This window comes from Piliocolobus tephrosceles, chromosome 9 (assembly GCF_002776525.5).
Source record: "Piliocolobus tephrosceles isolate RC106 chromosome 9, ASM277652v3, whole genome shotgun sequence".
Taxonomy (NCBI): Eukaryota; Metazoa; Chordata; class Mammalia; order Primates; family Cercopithecidae; genus Piliocolobus; species Piliocolobus tephrosceles.
Window position 1 is genome coordinate 16,488,817 of NC_045442.1, and position 16,672 is coordinate 16,505,488.

The following is a 16,672-nucleotide window of genomic DNA, read 5'->3' on the forward strand; positions in this document are numbered from 1 at the left end:
GGGGATCATAATAGCACCTCCCTTGTATGTTTTGTGATGATTAAAGGATGCAAGGATCACAGCAAAGTGACTAGCACAGAGCGAAGGCTGTTCTGACTCATCTCCTCTCTCCTCCAGGCTCCACCTTGCCCAGGTCTTTTCCCAGGTGAATGGTGAGTCCTTTCAGAATCAGACCCAGGCTCAGCTTTCCAGCCCAGCACCAGGGGGCTCTAGAAGGCCTTCTATATCCTGTAGTCCTACCACATAATTAAGGCTCATTTTGAGCCATCTGCTCTTCATGCATTCATTTTTGTTAATCACCTATTATGTGCCAGGAGTTGTGCTAGGCTCTGAGGTCACAGTGGTGAGTCAATCAGTCATCCTGCCTCGTGGAGCTAACACTGCATGGGGACTGGGTACTAATCAACATGCAATTAGAGCTGGAAAAATCGCTCGTTCAAGTCCACAGAGCTCTGCCATACTCTGGGGGCAAGACAGAGGCCTCCATGTGGGGGGTGGGACATTAAAGCCATGGAGGGCTGCATCACCTGGCAGGGGTAGGTGGGTTGGAGCTGAAGAGGGAGAAACAGAGCTTAGACAAAACAGCTCAGGCTCAAAGAGGACGGGAGGGGACTCAAAGGAGGGGTGCAAGGAGGGAATTTTGAGGCCTCGGGTTCTGAGCGAAATGGGGCTAGCATCTTCAGGCCACTTGAAGGCCGGGGACATCGGTAGCCACCCACCTCAGAAGGCCAGCAACCAGCCACCTTGCAGTGAGCCCAGCTGTCCAGACCCCTGGAAGACCATCTGTGTGTGGTCCTCACTGTCAGCCGGGATTCCTCCATGATTCTGGAGAATGGGGGCCATTCACCTCTTAGATGGGCAAGTTACAGAGGGCCTGAAGGGCCTTGTGGAATGCAGTGGAAGACACAGCCTTGGCTCCCAAGGGGCCTCTGATCTCTGTGTGGGCCCCATGACGACCAGAGGGAGGCTTCAGACAGCTCAGGCTGTTTTGACACAAGCTGCTCTGCAGCCCCAAAGCTTTCCTTGCTCTTTGCATGAATTTGGCCTTCAGGGAGAGAAGGAACGTGCATCCCAAAGAAACAAACACAAGACAGCTCAGCCTAGGGGAGAGTGACAGCTGGGACCTGGAGCAGGCCCAGGCAGCAATGGCAGGCCACACATGACAGTTGTCTGATTTGCCTGTGTCAATAAGAGCTTTGCTGAAGCTTTCAAAACCAAAGATCATCCACAAAATGCACGGTCCCACTTCTTGTTTCCCCACCCAGACAGTGTATGCGGCTTTTGGAAAAGAGTCAGGATGCCTTTGTCGTCAGAGCCTGGTGTCCCTCAGTCACCTGTTGAGAAGGAAGGAAGGAGGGTGCTGAGAAGGGAGGGAAAGGAGGCAGAGGGCTGGTCTGGTGGGCTGCCACTAGCCTCTCCTGCCTACAATTCAGGGAGTAAGGAAGACCATCCGGTATCTCACCTAACATCCCTTCAACAAGCACCACGCTTGAAGAATACGCAGCCCAGCTGGAGAAAGAGGCCAGAACCCCACGTCATCACAGAGCAGGTGCATCAAGAGTAGCTGGGTTGGGGGCATCCCAGAAAAGGGCACTGTCCCTGAAGGCTGTTGGTCCTGAAGGAGCTCCAGGAGGAAGGGGTGATGGTGGGGCCTTGAGGCCCAGGTAGGATCCACAGCGTGAGAAGGCAGATGCCTTTGGAAATGAAGCCCTTGGTCACCTTGGTGAAAAACATGGCAGTATTTGCTCTCTTGTTGAATTATTTAAAATGAAGGCAGATGTCAATCATCTCAAGCAGGTTTACATCCTAAATGCAACTGACCCGGTCCCACGTATCGGCCCCTGTGTTGTGGCCTAACAGCCCAGAGAACCTACAGTCCCCTTAGCAGGCAACATCACAGAACATTCCACCTGGAAAAACTTTAGGGAATCTTTGGTCAGTGGTATTCAGTTCTACCCCGCCCTTTCTGTCTTTAATTATGGACTTCTTTTTTCAAACAAAACGTTATAGGAAGCCAAATATAAAACATAGCAAAGCAAAGCTACTCAGACCAAATCAGGGATAAGAGACTCCGATCTGCACATGGGTTTCAGAAAATGCCACATGAAAATGCCTGGGCTACTTCCACTGGCTTGTACACTGGAGAAACTGAGGCACAGAGAGACAGTCCTGACCACACGCTATGAGAGAGCAAAGACCTGTTTGGTCTTACAGCACACCGAATCCCCAGCATCCACCTCAGTCAGTCCTGGCACATAATAGATGCTCAATAAATATTTGTTGGACAGATACAGATTTGTTGGATCAACATATATTTTTTGGATAAATGGTATTTGTTGGAAGAGACACACAGGCAATGCTGATGGCCTTTGCACAGTCATCTCTGTTTTTCTACAAATGCAACTACTTTTTGAAGAGACTAAAGGAGGGACTTGCCTCTGAGACAGGGTCTATAATTGCCTGTGTTTGGAATGTACAGCATTTGAAAGGTTTTAATTCCCTGATCTAATGGCAAGAATAAAAGCAGAGGAGTAAAGGGCCAGGGAGGATGAAAAGGAGCCACAATTTGCATCGAAGATGGAAGTGCCCTTTGTTGTCCCACATCCAAGTCAACTTCAAAGTTTTCTGCTGCACGGAGATGCACATCAGTCACCATGGCAACCACCAATCTGCCCAGGCCACTCCACCCTAGCCAGCCCTCTGCCAGCCACAGCATGTGCCTGGCTTTTGGAGAGCTGGGTGGGGCAGAGAACACAGGGGCCACTGCTCAGCCTGGCCAGCCTTCATCCCGTATGTCTTATTGGCTCTCTGTCTGTGGAGAGAGGGGTCTGGGTCAGCACCTCGATTGGCTGCACTGTCATCCTGCAAACATGCATTAGTAGCCACCAGGTGCCTGTGCATCAGGTCACTCCTTAGAGATACACTCCAGTGCCTGGCATTAGTTGTCGCTGAACAAAGTCTTGTGAATGAGTCAATGAATGAAATCATAAGCAAAGTCCTCTGGGAGCTTCTGAAATAAACAAATGCCCAGCTCCACCACCTGAAACTGGCTGCATCAGCATCTCTGGGAGGTACAAGCAAGACCGGGGGGCTACAGGTGCACACGTGCTCCTCAAGTTAGAGCAGGAGGAGAAAGCTGAATGGAGACAGTCCGGGTGGGGCCGCTGGAGCTGCCACTCACGGAGATGGCAGGAGGGGCGCTCGGTTTGCGATGTATCGGGTTAGAGGTGCCCAGGAGGCATTTGGGAGTCCAGAGTTCTAGAGAGAACTCAGGAAGGAGGCAGCCTTTTTATCCACCAGAGTGATAAGACCATGGTGAGGGTGTGGAGACGGATGTATTCGTCCATTTCCACGCTGCTGATAAAGACATACCTGAGACTGGGTAATTTGTAAAGAAAAAGATGTTTAATGGACTCACAGGTCTAAGTGGCTGGGAAGGCCTCGCAATCATGGCAGAAGGCAAGAGAGAGAATGAGAACCAAGCGAAAGGGGTTTCTCCTTTTTTTTCTTTTTTTTTTGAGACAGAATCTCGCTCTGTCGCCCAGGCTGGAGTGCAGTGGTGCGATCTCAGCTCACTGCAAGCTCTGCCTCCCGGGTTCACGCCATTCTCCTGCCTCAGCCTTCTGAGTAACTGGGACTATAGGCACCCGCCACCAGGCCCAGCTAATTTTTTGTACTTTTAGTAGAGACGGGGTTTCACCGTGTTAGCCAGGATGGTCTCAATATCCTGACCTCATGATCTGCCCGCCTCGGCCTCCCAAAGTGCTGGGATTACAGGTGTGAGCCACCGCGTCCGGCCAGGTTTCTCCTTATAAAACCATCTGATCTCGTGAGACTTCTTCGCTATCACTAGAACAGTGTGGGGGAAACCGGCCCCATGATTCAATCATCTCCCACCGGGTCCCTGCTACAGCACGTGGGAATTATGGGCGCTACAATTCAAGATGAGATGTTGGGTAGGGAGACACAGTCGAACCATATAAAGGAGCAAGAGACCGAGTATCCAAGGTATAAGCCGTAGAACACACGGGCCAACAAGGAGGGGCAGGTGAGGGAGATGAGAGTGAGCCCCAGGCAAATGTGGTGCCTGGAAAACCAGGAGAACATGACAAGCACAGGCTGGGGAAGAAAGATAGTGGCGCCCAGAGCATGGAGGCGGAAGCTGCAGAAGAAAGTCTCCCATCCAACATGTGGTGACTGCCGGTTGCTGTGCATGCCCCACCTGGGTGGGGGCTGCCTAGACTACCTGTTCCCAAAGACTGGGGCCTCAGTGGGGGCCACACTGAGAGTATCTCGCGAACCACTCCTAAGTACACCAGGCCTGAGGTTCTTACCTTGAAATTGACCTCTTCTTCCCCCATCATAGGCAATGAGCTGAGTGCTGGAGAAAGCTAAGCCGTCCCATTATCTGCCTTCTAAACAGTAATGGGGGCCAGGTGCAGTGGCTCACACCTGTAATGCCAGCACTTTGGAAGGCCGAGGCAAGAGGATCACTTGAACCCAGGAGTTCAAGACCAGCCTGGGCAACATAACGAGACCTCCATCTCTACAAAAAATACAAACATTAGCCAGACATGGTGGTGCACGCCTATATTCCCAGCTACTAGGGAGGCTGAGGTGGGAGGATCCCTTGCACCCAGGAGTTTTATATAAGCCTGGGCAACATAATGGGACCCTGTCTCTACAAAAAATTTAAAAAATTAGCCAGGCATGCCTGTAGTCCCAGCTACTGAGGAGGCTGAGGCAGGAGGATCGTCTGAGCCCAGGAGGTCAAGGCTGCAGTAAGCCATGATCACACCACTGCACTCCAGCCTGGTGACAGAGTGAGACCTAGTTTCAAAAACAAACAAAAACATAGTAATGAGGATGGCTTGTTTTCTTTGTTTGTTGGTTTTTTAAGATCTTGCACAGCTGGGCTCACTGCCACAGGATTTACATGTATTACCTCATTTGGGCCTCACAACCACCCTTTGAGGTAGGTACTATCTACTTCACTTACGTCTCAGTCAAGAAACCTGCCCAGCATTGAGGCTGGCCAGGCAGCCTGTCTCCACAGGCAAAGGTCTTGACCACCAGGGCACAACACCACTTCCCGGTCAGCACAACATCGAGGGATGCTCTGGGAGAAGCTTCTGGACTGGCCATTGACTTCCTTCCGCTTGACCCATCCACCAGGTACCTATGCTCTGGACACCTCTGGACAGGGGGCAGCTGTACCCATGGTAGAAACCAGGGCATGGAGTTTTGCTGTATCCCTGTCAAGCCCACTTTCTAGCCCTTGTTAGTTTGTGACTCCATGCTAATAAGGCGGGAGAATAGGGAATTAAGGTAACCAAGGGTTAAGGCAGAACCAAGAGAACAGCAGGTGCAGCCAGTTCTGGGCAAGATTAGGCAGCATCCAGGCCAGGTGCTCACTCTGATAACAAGACAGAAGTCTTCACTTCAGCCTCTGATTGGTCGAGGGCCAATCCTTCACAGGGTGTAACCAATTGGAAACCTCTAAGGGGCACGTAGGGGTGTTACCAAATTCTTCTAGCTTGATAAAAACCCTAACAACCATTGTAATCGGGGATCTTGAGCCGCTTGCTCCAGCTTGCTCTCTGCGCCTTGGCTGCTTCCTTCTCTTGTTGCTTTGTTCAACGCACCAAGAACCTGGATAACTCAGTCAAGACTCTCCATCCGGTAACACTAAAATTAATTCTACCAGGTGGGGATGGGCTGATGCGGCAGGAGGGGGCCTGGTGCCGGATGGAAATGTGGCTGGACCTCCATCTGGGGAGGACGTTGGAAAAGGCAACAGGAAGCTGGCTTAAGGGACTGTCCCTGGGACAGCATTTCTTCCTGTTTAATGCCTCTTGGCCGGGAGTGGGTCAGGTGTGGTGACCGCCTATGCAATGTGAGGGGCTCTCTTTAAGGAAAAAAAGAAACTACGAAGTTACCCATTCAAAATTAGGTATGAACATTAATATTCATTTAGAATGAGAAATAACAAATTACGCACTTCACAATGCCAACAAATACAGAAACATACAATCATGCGAGCGTGTTGCCAGCGCTTCTCCCGGTCATGAGGTTTCAAGTAAGCAAGGAACTCTAGGCTTCAGCTTCCTCAGCTCCCCAGTAATCAGAAATAATCTCTGCCCTTAACAGCTCCCTTGCTGGGAGTCAATCGATGTCTCTGCCCTGGAAGGTCAGGTCACCCCCTACTTCCCACCCATGAAAGTAGCAGCTACTCTTTTGGTGACCAGGCAGGACCACACGGCCTCTCTAAAGCACCACCTTCAGGAGTTTAGCCTGGCCCACCTGAACTGGGGGAGGGACAGTGTCAGGGAAGTTTCCTGCAGTTCTGAGCAGGGCTCCAGTACAAGCCTGCAGGGGCAAAGCCTCTGACCCAGGCAGCAATATTAACCTACTCCGGAGATTGGTGACAGGGATTCATTCGTGCACCGTTGTTGACCGAGTGCCCCCCACCCCGCATGCCAGCACAGTGCCAGAGTGAGGGGCAGAGCACTGAGAACCACACGGGCACAGCTGAGAAGGTTTAAATGTGTGACGTGGGTACACAGCCTGCACATATTAGTTGCTCATTAAATATTGGCTTCCTTCCCATCCTCCCATTTGCTAGGCACCCTGCTAGGCAGAGGCAACGCCCAGCACAGAGCAGTGCATTCAGCAGCCCACATGCCAGTGTCCTAGAAGGACAGGTCACACCTACTTCCCATCCATGAAAGTAGCAGCTGCCCTTTGGTGACAAGGCAGGACCACAGGGACTGCCTTGGCCCATCCCCTCCCCATCCCCGGACAGACCCAGAAGCAGGCTCCACTTGTGTGAGGTTACCCAGCAGGGCAGGGGCACGGCCAGGTCTCCTGCGTCCGAGTGACTCCTCTCTCACTGGCCCTCTTAGAAAGCGCGAGTCCCTTCCAGTCCCCTTCCTGTCTGGGCTCGCCTGGCCCCAGCGCTCCGGTGAAGGCAGGGGTTCTCGACCCCAGCTGAGAACCACCGCAGGGTTGGAGACGGGAAGCAAAGCCCGGCCCCAGTATCCCGGCCATTCTTAGACCTGGCTCCTGACCGCCTGAGGCAGGGGGCTCCAGGTGGGACGCGACATCCGGACACGAGGAGCTCCCAGGTGTCGCTTGCGAGCTGCACCCAGTCTGCCCGCAGGCCCGCAGAGAGGCTGGGGGGTCGCGAAGGAGGCGGCCAGGGTGTAGCTAGTGGGGGTGCTGGGATGAGTTTGGCAGGAGTTGGGCTTGGGGAGACAGCGGTGCGAAGCGCCCCTCCCGGAGACGGAGGTGAGAACAAGAGTCCGAGGCGTCCCCTCTCAGGGGTCCACGGTGGAAGGCTGGAGTCGGAGGGGGGAGCCCTCCCCGGGGACCGCGGCGGGAGCTGTCCTCTCCCGGGAAGACCTTTCCTCGCGTCGTGGGCGGCGAAGGCCGGGAGTGTGGGACGCGCCACCTGCTGGCGCAAAGCTCGGGGCCCGCACGGTCTGGCCGCGCCACCTGGTGGCCGCTTGGGAAAGCGCAGCCCGGCCTCACGACCCCTCCGGAGCCGACTGGGCCGCGGGAGCGGAGGGACCGCGGGCGCGTGCGGAAGGGTTCCTCCGTCAGCTCCAGCACCCCGCGACCTTCGAGTCACGACCTCATCCTGGGGCGCCTGGCCTGGACTAGCTGCGCCTCTTCTGGCAGCGCCCACTCTCGCAGCTCCTATGGTCCCCGGGGATTGGGCCTCCTCCGAGGGACCCCTCTTCCTCCTAGACCGCCCCCGCCGCGTCTCTTTGGCTGTGTCATCTTGAACAAAATCTCTCACTGGCCCTGATCTTCAGTTTCTTCGTCTTTTAAAGGTGGGGGAGGGCACTAACAATACGGCATGCAGGGTTGGTGGACCACTGAAGGGCACGATCACCACAGCGGCCGGGTGAGTCGCACCGAAGGCTTTGGTCCAGGTACCGGGAGGCTGGAGATGAGATGTGCAAGTGGGGCAGGGCACTTCTGCACCCGTGAGTAGGAGATGCAGCGCGTGACCGTCAAAATCCCCTCCCCTCCTGAGTCCGGGAGCTTCCGGGGCAATTTCCAGGACCCCCAATTTCCGGAGGTGGACTTTAGCCAACCTGAGACCCCGCAGGCCCTCCCATGGAGCCGGGTGCTGCTGAACAGTTGACGGTGATCCCCCAAGTGGAGTCTAAGCCAGGCAAGAAGCAGCCTCCTGGGATCACCAGGAGAAACCCTGAGTTTGGAGAAGATGAAATACTACCTCTTATTAAGACAGGATCAGTTCCAGTCTGAGGGAGGCCTCGCTGGCTGGAGGGCCTTACCCACTTCAGCATCCCTGCCCAGGACCCAAGCCCTCATGCCTCCCCCAGGTTGCTGTCCTCACAAACTGTCCCCACAGGGAGGCTGCAGGGAGCATTGGATGAGAGGCACACGCAGGACTCAGCCCAGGGCCTGGTGCAAAGTAGGTGTGCAGCAAACGCTGGCTGCTCTCCTTGGTTTTTCTGTGCACCTAAGTCCCACCCAGGGTCCTTCTCTACGTGGAAGATGCTGCAGAGTAGAGATTTGAGGATTAAAAGGGGGAAAAAAAGCAATAAGGATGAAAAACCGCACTATCCTTTTATTTGGGCAGCTCAGAGTCTGGAGAGGAGAGGACAGGTGAGAACCTGGCTATCCTGTAACAGGAAGGGGTAGCAGGGGACAGAGTGGGAGCATGGAGCACACAAGGGTGACTGCTTTCAGGAGTCAGGGGATGCCACCTAGTGGAGGTGACATGTGAACCGAGCCTGGAAGGTACGACTTCATTCATCCCGGAAGGGAGAAGGATACCTCAGGCTGGGAGGGCCACTAGTGCCCTGGTTCTCAATTCTGACCACATGTTGGGTCACCTGGGAGACCTTTTAAAACCCCAGTGTCCAAGTGGCACCCCAGATGAAGAATGTCTGAATCCTGGAGGGTGCATTGGGCTAAATGTCTGTCTCCCCAAAATTTATATGTTAAAACCCTAACCCCAATGTGATGGTATGAGAAGGTAGGACTTTTGGGAGATGATTAGCTGTAGACAAGGTCATGAGGTTGGAACCCTCATAATAGGATTAATACCCTTATAAAAAGAGAAAGAGCCACAAGATCTACCTGTCTCTGCCTGCCTGCCTGTCTCTGCCTGTCTCTCTGCCTGTCTGTCTGTCTCTCTGAGTCTCTGTCTTTTTCCCTCTTTCTGTCTCACTCTCTCTCTGTGCATGTCCCAGGAAGAGGACCCTCACCAATAATCCAACTATTCTTGCTTTCTGACCTCAGACTTCCAGTCCCCAGCACCATGAGGAATACATTGTAGTTTTTGAAGTCACCCAGTCTATGGTAATTTGTTAGAGCAGCCTGCACTCACTAAGATGGCAGGGAGGGGAATGCCATGAAATGTCTGACACTCCCCAGGTGTCAGTGTGCAGGCAAGGTTGAGAACCACTCAGCAAAGGCTTGAAGGAACAAATTCATATGTCCGCACAGGGGCCCAGAAGTAAACAGCTCAAGCAGGGACAAGAAACAAGGGGCAGGGGGGCACAGTGGACCGTTTCCTCAGGACCATGGAAGAATTCCGACTAGCAAATAAGCAAATAATCATGACCTTTAATTTGCATAATGTGGACCCCTGACAACCACCATGTTTGCATTTGAACAGCACTTGCTATTGCCTCAAGAAGGGAGTGGCTGAGAGGCCCAGTACAACTTGTAATGAATTTACCTCTGTGTTTCTGAGGATGCTGCTGATTCATCTTTGGACACTCTGAGCCTGGAAAATAGCCAGCATTCAGTGAATGTTTGAACTGAAAGAACAGCCCTTCAGTGTGATCATGGGCTCCTACTTGAGTGGCCAGTGTTGATTGCATTTGGGTTCAAGCTTTTTCTGTACCTTAATTGGGCTAATGTGGTCTGAGGGATGTCGAGAAACTCCACAAAACCCTAGTGCCTAAGACTACTCCCTGAAGTCCCACTGTTGGTGCTTTCTGTCTTTCACTGGTTCTTGCCTATACCTTGTCAGTTCCATTGCCAGAGGTAGGTCTTAAAGGGTTGGAGGGGCAGAAAGCCTTCTAGTTGTAGGGAAGAGGGGAAAGATCCAGAAAGACCCTTCTGAGAGATAGCCTTGGCATTGGCCAAGACCTAAGACAAAGAAGACGTAAAAGACAGGTACTTATTTTATTTTCAAATGGGAACCTCCTGGCATTTTTTTCTTGGTTCTTGCAATTTGTATGCTATGCCCTGTAGCAATGTTCACCATTTACCCAGGAACTGATTGATTTTGCTAATCATAGAACACAGAGTGATTTTTGCAAGATTCTTCCAAGCAAGATCATAAAACATTTCTAGGTTGGGTGCAGTGGCTCATGCCTATAATCCCAGCACTTTGGGAGGCTGAAGCAGGCAGATCACCTGAGGTCAGTAGTTTGAGACCAGGCTGGCCAACATGGTGAAACCTCTACTAAAAATACAAAAATTAGGCCAGGCGTGGTGGCTCACGCCTGTAATCTCAGCACTTTGGGAGGCCAAAGTGGGCTGATAGCCTGAGGTCAAGACTTTGAGACCAGCCTGGCCAACATGGTGAAACCCCATCTCTACTAAAAATATAAAAATTAGCCGGGTGTGGTGGCAGTTGCCTGTAATTGCAGCTACTCAGGAGGCTGAGGCAGGAGAATCACTTGAACCTGGGAGGCGGAGGTTGCAGTGAGCTGAGATCATGCCATTTGCACTCCAGCCTGGGGGACAAGAGTGTGACTTTGTCTCAAAAAAATATATATAAAAATATATATGTAAATACATATGTAAATATATGCCTATATATGTAAATACACATACATACACACACACACAAATTAGCCGGGTGTGGTGGCACACACCTGTAATCCCACCTACTTGGGAGGCTGAGGCAAGGAGAGTCGCTTGAACCTGGGAAGTGGAGGTTACAGTGAGCCGAGATTGCACCATTGCACCCAGCCTAGGTGACAGAGCGAGACTCCATCTCAAAGCAGACAAAATTTCTAATAACCAACAAGGGAAATAGTAAAAGACTTGTGCTATTCCATGTGTGTGCCAACCAGTTCACATACTGACTTGTTTACATCCTCTCCCAGTCTGGGGTCCCCAGGAGTGACCCTGAGACAAGGATATGAGTGAGTGGTTCGTTTGGAGGTGATCTCACGAAGCCCCAGTAAAGCAGTGAAGAAGTGAGACAGGGAGATGAAGGGGGGTCAATACAGGGTGTGCTGATGACCAACTGGGGCTCAGGTCCACTGGGGAACTTGGGGAGACAGTATCAGTAGTGAACATGCCACAGAGTTATTCCATGGGAGGGGCAAGGGAACTGGGCACCATATATCCACCAGCTCCCATCAGTCATTGATTGAGGGCTGCTCCCAGAAGCATTAACTCCTTGGCACTTCTAATTACCCCTGCACATGCCCATGCTTTCATGGCCAGAGAAAATGATCAGGTAAAAGGGAGTTGGAGTGCCAAGACATATGGGTAGGGCACCTGCAGCATCTACTACACAGACCAGCCCATTCACATGCCAACCCATCCATGAACAACCTAGGAGTGTGTCTGCCTAACAAGTGCCAGCATTCCCGTGTACTAATCCATTCATGTAGGCATCTTTTTCAGAGGCCAACTCATTCCAGAGGCACCATTTGTATGCCAATTAGTGAGAAAAGTGACGTACACAGAATGTGGCCACTGGAAATATCTCAGGCTTCTGTGAACACAGGTGTCAATTCCACTCTGTAGCATCAGTGTATTTGAAGTGATTTTCCCTGGTAGTATGTTTTAATTCCTTGCTTTTTATTTTTAGTGTATCTGTTAGCTTTTGTGGTTGCTTTGTGGTTACCATGAGGTTTATAAAAAACATCTTATAGTTAACAAGTTATTTGAATAGATGACAATTTTGGTCACAAAGAAAGGAAAAAATGAAAAACCTCTACACTTTAACAGCATTCCCCTGTATTCTTACTTTTTATTGTCTTAATTTATATATTTTTATATTGCCTATCTCTTAAATTGTTCTAGTTATTATTTTTGATATATTTGTCTTTTAGTCTTCATACTAGAGAAATGAGTGGTTGACACGCCACAATTACGGTATAAGGGTATTCTGAATTTGTCTGTGTATTTACTTTTACCAATGAGTTTTGCACCTTCAGATGATGTCTTTGTTGCACATTAATGTTCTTTTTTTCCAGATTAAAGAACTCCCTTTAGCGATTCTGTAAGACGGTTCTGGTGATGATGAATTTCCTCAGCTTTTGTCTAGGAAAATCTTTATCTCTCATGTTTGAAGGACAGTTTTGCTGGGTACAGTATTCTCAGTTGACAGGTCTTTTTTACCTTCAGCACTTTGAATATGTCATCCTACCCACCCTGGGTGTGTATGCTTTCTGCTGAGAAGTCTGTTGCCAGATGAATCAGAGCTCCTTTATATGTTATTTGCTTTCTCTTGCTGCTTTTAGCATTTTCTCTTTGTCCTTGACTTTTGAGAGTCTGATTATTCTATGCTTGAGGTAGTTTTATTTGAGCTAAATCTATGTGGTGATTTTTGACTTTCCTGTACCTGGCATATTTATATTTTTTTCTCTAGACTTGGAAAGGTGACTGTTATTATTTCTTTGAATACGCTTTCCGCCCCCTTGCTCTTTCTAATTAAAGCCAGTACTCCTAGATTTGCTTTTCTGAGGCTCTGTTCTAGATTTTGTAGGCATTCTTCATTCCTTTCATTCTGTTTTCTTTTCTCTCCTCTGACTGTATTTTCAAATAGCCTGTCTTTGAGTTCATTAATTATTTCTTCTGCTTGGTCTGTTCTGTTGTTAAGACCTTGTGATGTGTTTTTTAGTTCAGCTAATGTACTTCTCAGTTCCAAGATTTTTGTTTGATATTTTTAAAATTATTTTAATCTCTTTGTTAAATTCCTCTGATAAGTTTCTGAATTGCTTTTCTGTGTTACCTTGGAGTTTGCTGAGTTTCCTCAAGACTGCTATTTTGAATTCCTGATCTAGGAGCTCACATATTGCCATCTTGTTTGGGTCAATCACTCACTGGCTCCTTGCTTTGTCCATTTGAAGAAGTCATGGTTCCTGGTGTTAGCAGTTTCTTATGCATGTACACATATGTCTTCACATTGAAGGTTTAGTTATTTATTCCAGTCTTTGCTGCCTGGGTTAGTTTGGTCTCTTTAGCATATGTGTGTTTAGATGTTCTGTGCACTTTGCCTATTGATTCCTTTAGCTCTAGATCACTACCTCCTTTTCAGCACTAAATAGCACCCTAAGCCCAGGTTTGTCATGACTCTTGCAAAAGTTCAAAGCTCTGCCTTTTCACAGATAAAGGGCACCAAAGGGGATTCTACAGCTGTGTGGGGAGGCTGGCTAGGGGTTCATGGCCAGAGGGCCTGTGGAGAGTGCCTCTTACAATGTGATGCTGCTGAACCACCTCTCTGATTCAGTGTCTTATTTGTCTGAGATGAATAGTAGCCCCAGAGTTTCACGCACTAGGCTGCTAGCCCCACCTCCACTGTCTATGTGACTCTAGAGGCTTTCAGGGGTCCCTCACCCTACAGGTATTCATGATTCTTCCTGTGGGTTGAGGCAGGAGAACTTTCCTGAGTAGGTAGTCAAGGTGATGAAGCTGGCTGGCTGCCTTGATCTTACTTTTTCCAGTGTAGAAATGTCCAGGGAACTTTTCTGCATGGTGATTTACGGTTTGGGGAAGGGATGTTACTACCTTCTTACAGTTTTTCACTTTTCTGTGGCCCCAGGGTTTGTCAAAGCCTCAGTTTTGAGTTCTGGGATATTGGTGTTTATCATCTTGGCACTAGATTGTTGTTTTTGGTTTTCTATGGGGGGCAGTGAAGCCAGATTGCTTCTACTTTGCCATTTTGGTGACACCCGACATCTATGTATTTTACAGGGGCTGGGATTGGGCTGGTCTTACATGCACTCATGCAGTCATTCAAGAAAAGAGGATGTTCACAGTAGTTCTTTTTCGGGTAACAAAGAACAACTCAGGAAGATTTTAATTTAACTGAAGGTACAACTTCCAAGAATAAAGGTGTTTTGTTTCTCATATTTCAAGAAAAGCAGTGGCATCCATAAGGTTGCTTCATCTACATGAGGACAGATTTAAAAAAGGAGGACAGATACATTAATTGGACTTTGGGGAATGGTGATAGTTTTTTTCCTAATGCCCTGACACAAAGGGCATTGGCCAAATTTCTGCAGGGCCTCAAGAGTGAACGCAGCTCTCATAAGGGATTTGCTTCCAAGACTCAGGGTCTCAGGTGACAGGCTGCATGACCCTGAAAGACAACACAAGAAAACCAGCTCAGCCAGTGTCTGTCATCTGAGAGATAATGAAACCTTCACTTTTTAACAAGGTGGTAAAACTTCCCTTTTACAAAGAATAGCATAACATTTTTGTATATGTCAATCAGCCTGTTTTGCACCAACTTGAAAGCAATGAACACAATCTCCATTCCAATGATGATATAAATGGAGAAGAACAGGAAGAAGTTAGGGTGTTCTAAAACAGTATCCCCAAACCCAATGGTGGTCAGCGTGACAAAGCAGAAATAGAAGGCATTCTCGAAATCCAACTGTGTCTCCCAGAAGGGGAGGATGGCAGCTGCACAGGAAATGTAGGCAAAAACAATAAGGGCAATGATGGGGAGAGGGATGTCCAGCCTCTCCACCTGCTGTCCAACTTCATCCAGGTTGCTGATGATGGAGTATGAGAGTCTCCCCAAAACCAGTTCAGGACACGAGTTACTCCTCTCCATGGCTTGTGGGGGAAGTTGCAGTGTGTTCTGTTTCTCTCGCGCATGAGATCTCTCAAACAGCTCCATGCTGCAGCTTGGGCGTGAAGGACATGTGCCAAGTTTGGGGCCTGGAACCTCTTCAGCACCGATGATGATCTGAGGGACAGCTTCATCTGCGGGCTTGCGTTCTCGTTTTTTCTTGAAGAGGGATTTGGGGCACCACTTGGAGAGGGGGCGGGTAAAGAAAGGGAATTTTCGGAACCGATTGTAAGATGTGGATAAGATGGTTGCCAGGATGTCACCTGTGTCCGTGAGAACGAGGAACATCAGGGGGATACCAAAGAGAGCATAGAGCATGCACAAGTACTTGCCAAGCCTGGTGACGGGGTAGATGTAGCCATAGCCTGAAAAAGAAGATGGACTTAGAGTTTGCATCTGGCCCCTTCCCTTTTTACCCCCAAAAGCTTTAAAGAGACCTTCTGCCATTTCCCCTCCTTGGCATGACATTTTACACAGTGTTTTTGAAAATACTCATCTCAAAGCATTCAGCCACTGGTGTGGCATTAGGCCTGCTTTGCTGGGAGGGAAAGGAGTGAAACCCAGCTTCCCTTTAGGATGAGGAGCAACTGATAGCCAGGTCTTTGACTTGAAATGTCCTTGGCAGGGGACCAGCACAGGTTTGGGGTGGACAGATTGCCTTTGATTCTGCTCTGGCCATTTCTGAGCACCCCCTGAAGGAAGGCCTCAGCTGACCTGGAAGGACAGGATGAATACAAGTGAGAGAGGATGGATGGCTTTGTAATCATATCCAACGCCACTTTTATTCTCTCTGAAGGTGCTGGCTTTTAAGAAGCCACCCTTGGCCGGGTGTGGTGGTTCATGCCTGTAATCCCAGCACTTTGGGAGGCCAAGGTGGGCAGATTACCTGAGGTCAGGAGTTGGAGACCAGTCTGGCCAATATGGTGAAACCCCATCTCTACTAAAAATACAAAAATTAGGCGTGGTGGTGGGCGCCTGTAGTCCCATCTACTCAGGAGGTTGAGGCAGGAGAATCGCTTGAAGCTGGGAGGTGGAGGTTGCAATGAGCCGAGATTGTGCTGTTGCACTCCAGCCTGGGGGATGAGAGCAAGACTCCATCTTAAAAAAAAAAAAAAAAAAAAAAAAAAGCCACTCCTGTCCTCCATAAGAGGACTGGGCTATTTGTTTCTATGTAAGAGGCACTTATTGTGTCCCCACGGTGTGCTCAGCAGTGTGCATAGTATTAGGAAAAACAGAAAGATGGAAGATGAGTAAAATACAATTGCCCTCAGAGCTATTTGTTGCTTAGCAGATTAGACAAACATGTTCCTAATGAAGCAATTAGCCTCCCAGCATCTAGGTTCTGACTGACCTTGCTTTGAATCCCAGCTCTGCTATTTATGATATTACTTGACTGTGGCGGGGTGCGGTGGCTCAAACCTGTAATCCCAGCACTTTGGGAGGCCAAGACGGGCAGATCACAAAGTCAGGAGATCGAGACCATCCTGGCTAACCCGGTGAAACCCCGTCTCTACTAAAAAATACAAAAAACGAGCCGGGCGAGGTGGCGGGCGCCTGTAGTCCCAGCTACTCGGGAGGCTGAGGCAGGAGAATAGGCGTAAACCCGGGAGGTGTAGCTTGCAGTGAGCTGAGATCTGGACACTGCACTCCAGCCTGGGCGACAGAGCAAGACTCCGTCTCAAAAGCTAGACAAAAAAAAATTACTTGACTGCTCACATTTTCAGGTTTCATCTGTAAGATGGGGATGACAATACCTACTTTGCATATTGACTAGCTGGGAGGATTACATGAGGCCGGTGCTTGACATACAGTGCGCAACTGATAACTGGTGTCTTCACCCTCCAGACCTTAGCT

At 49.7% G+C, this 16,672-nt stretch overlaps 1 protein-coding gene across 1 annotated transcript in view; it reads right to left on the reverse strand.

Moving 5' to 3' along the window:
• Positions 1 to 14,383: 14,383 nt before the first annotated feature.
• KCNK18 (potassium two pore domain channel subfamily K member 18) overlaps positions 14,384 to 16,672 on the reverse strand; it is a 13,079-nt gene continuing 10,790 nt past the window's right edge. The window contains exon 3 of the mRNA XM_023224406.1: positions 14,384 to 15,183. Coding sequence (XP_023080174.1) covers positions 14,384 to 15,183 — 800 coding nt within the window. The remainder of the gene's footprint in view (positions 15,184 to 16,672) is intronic.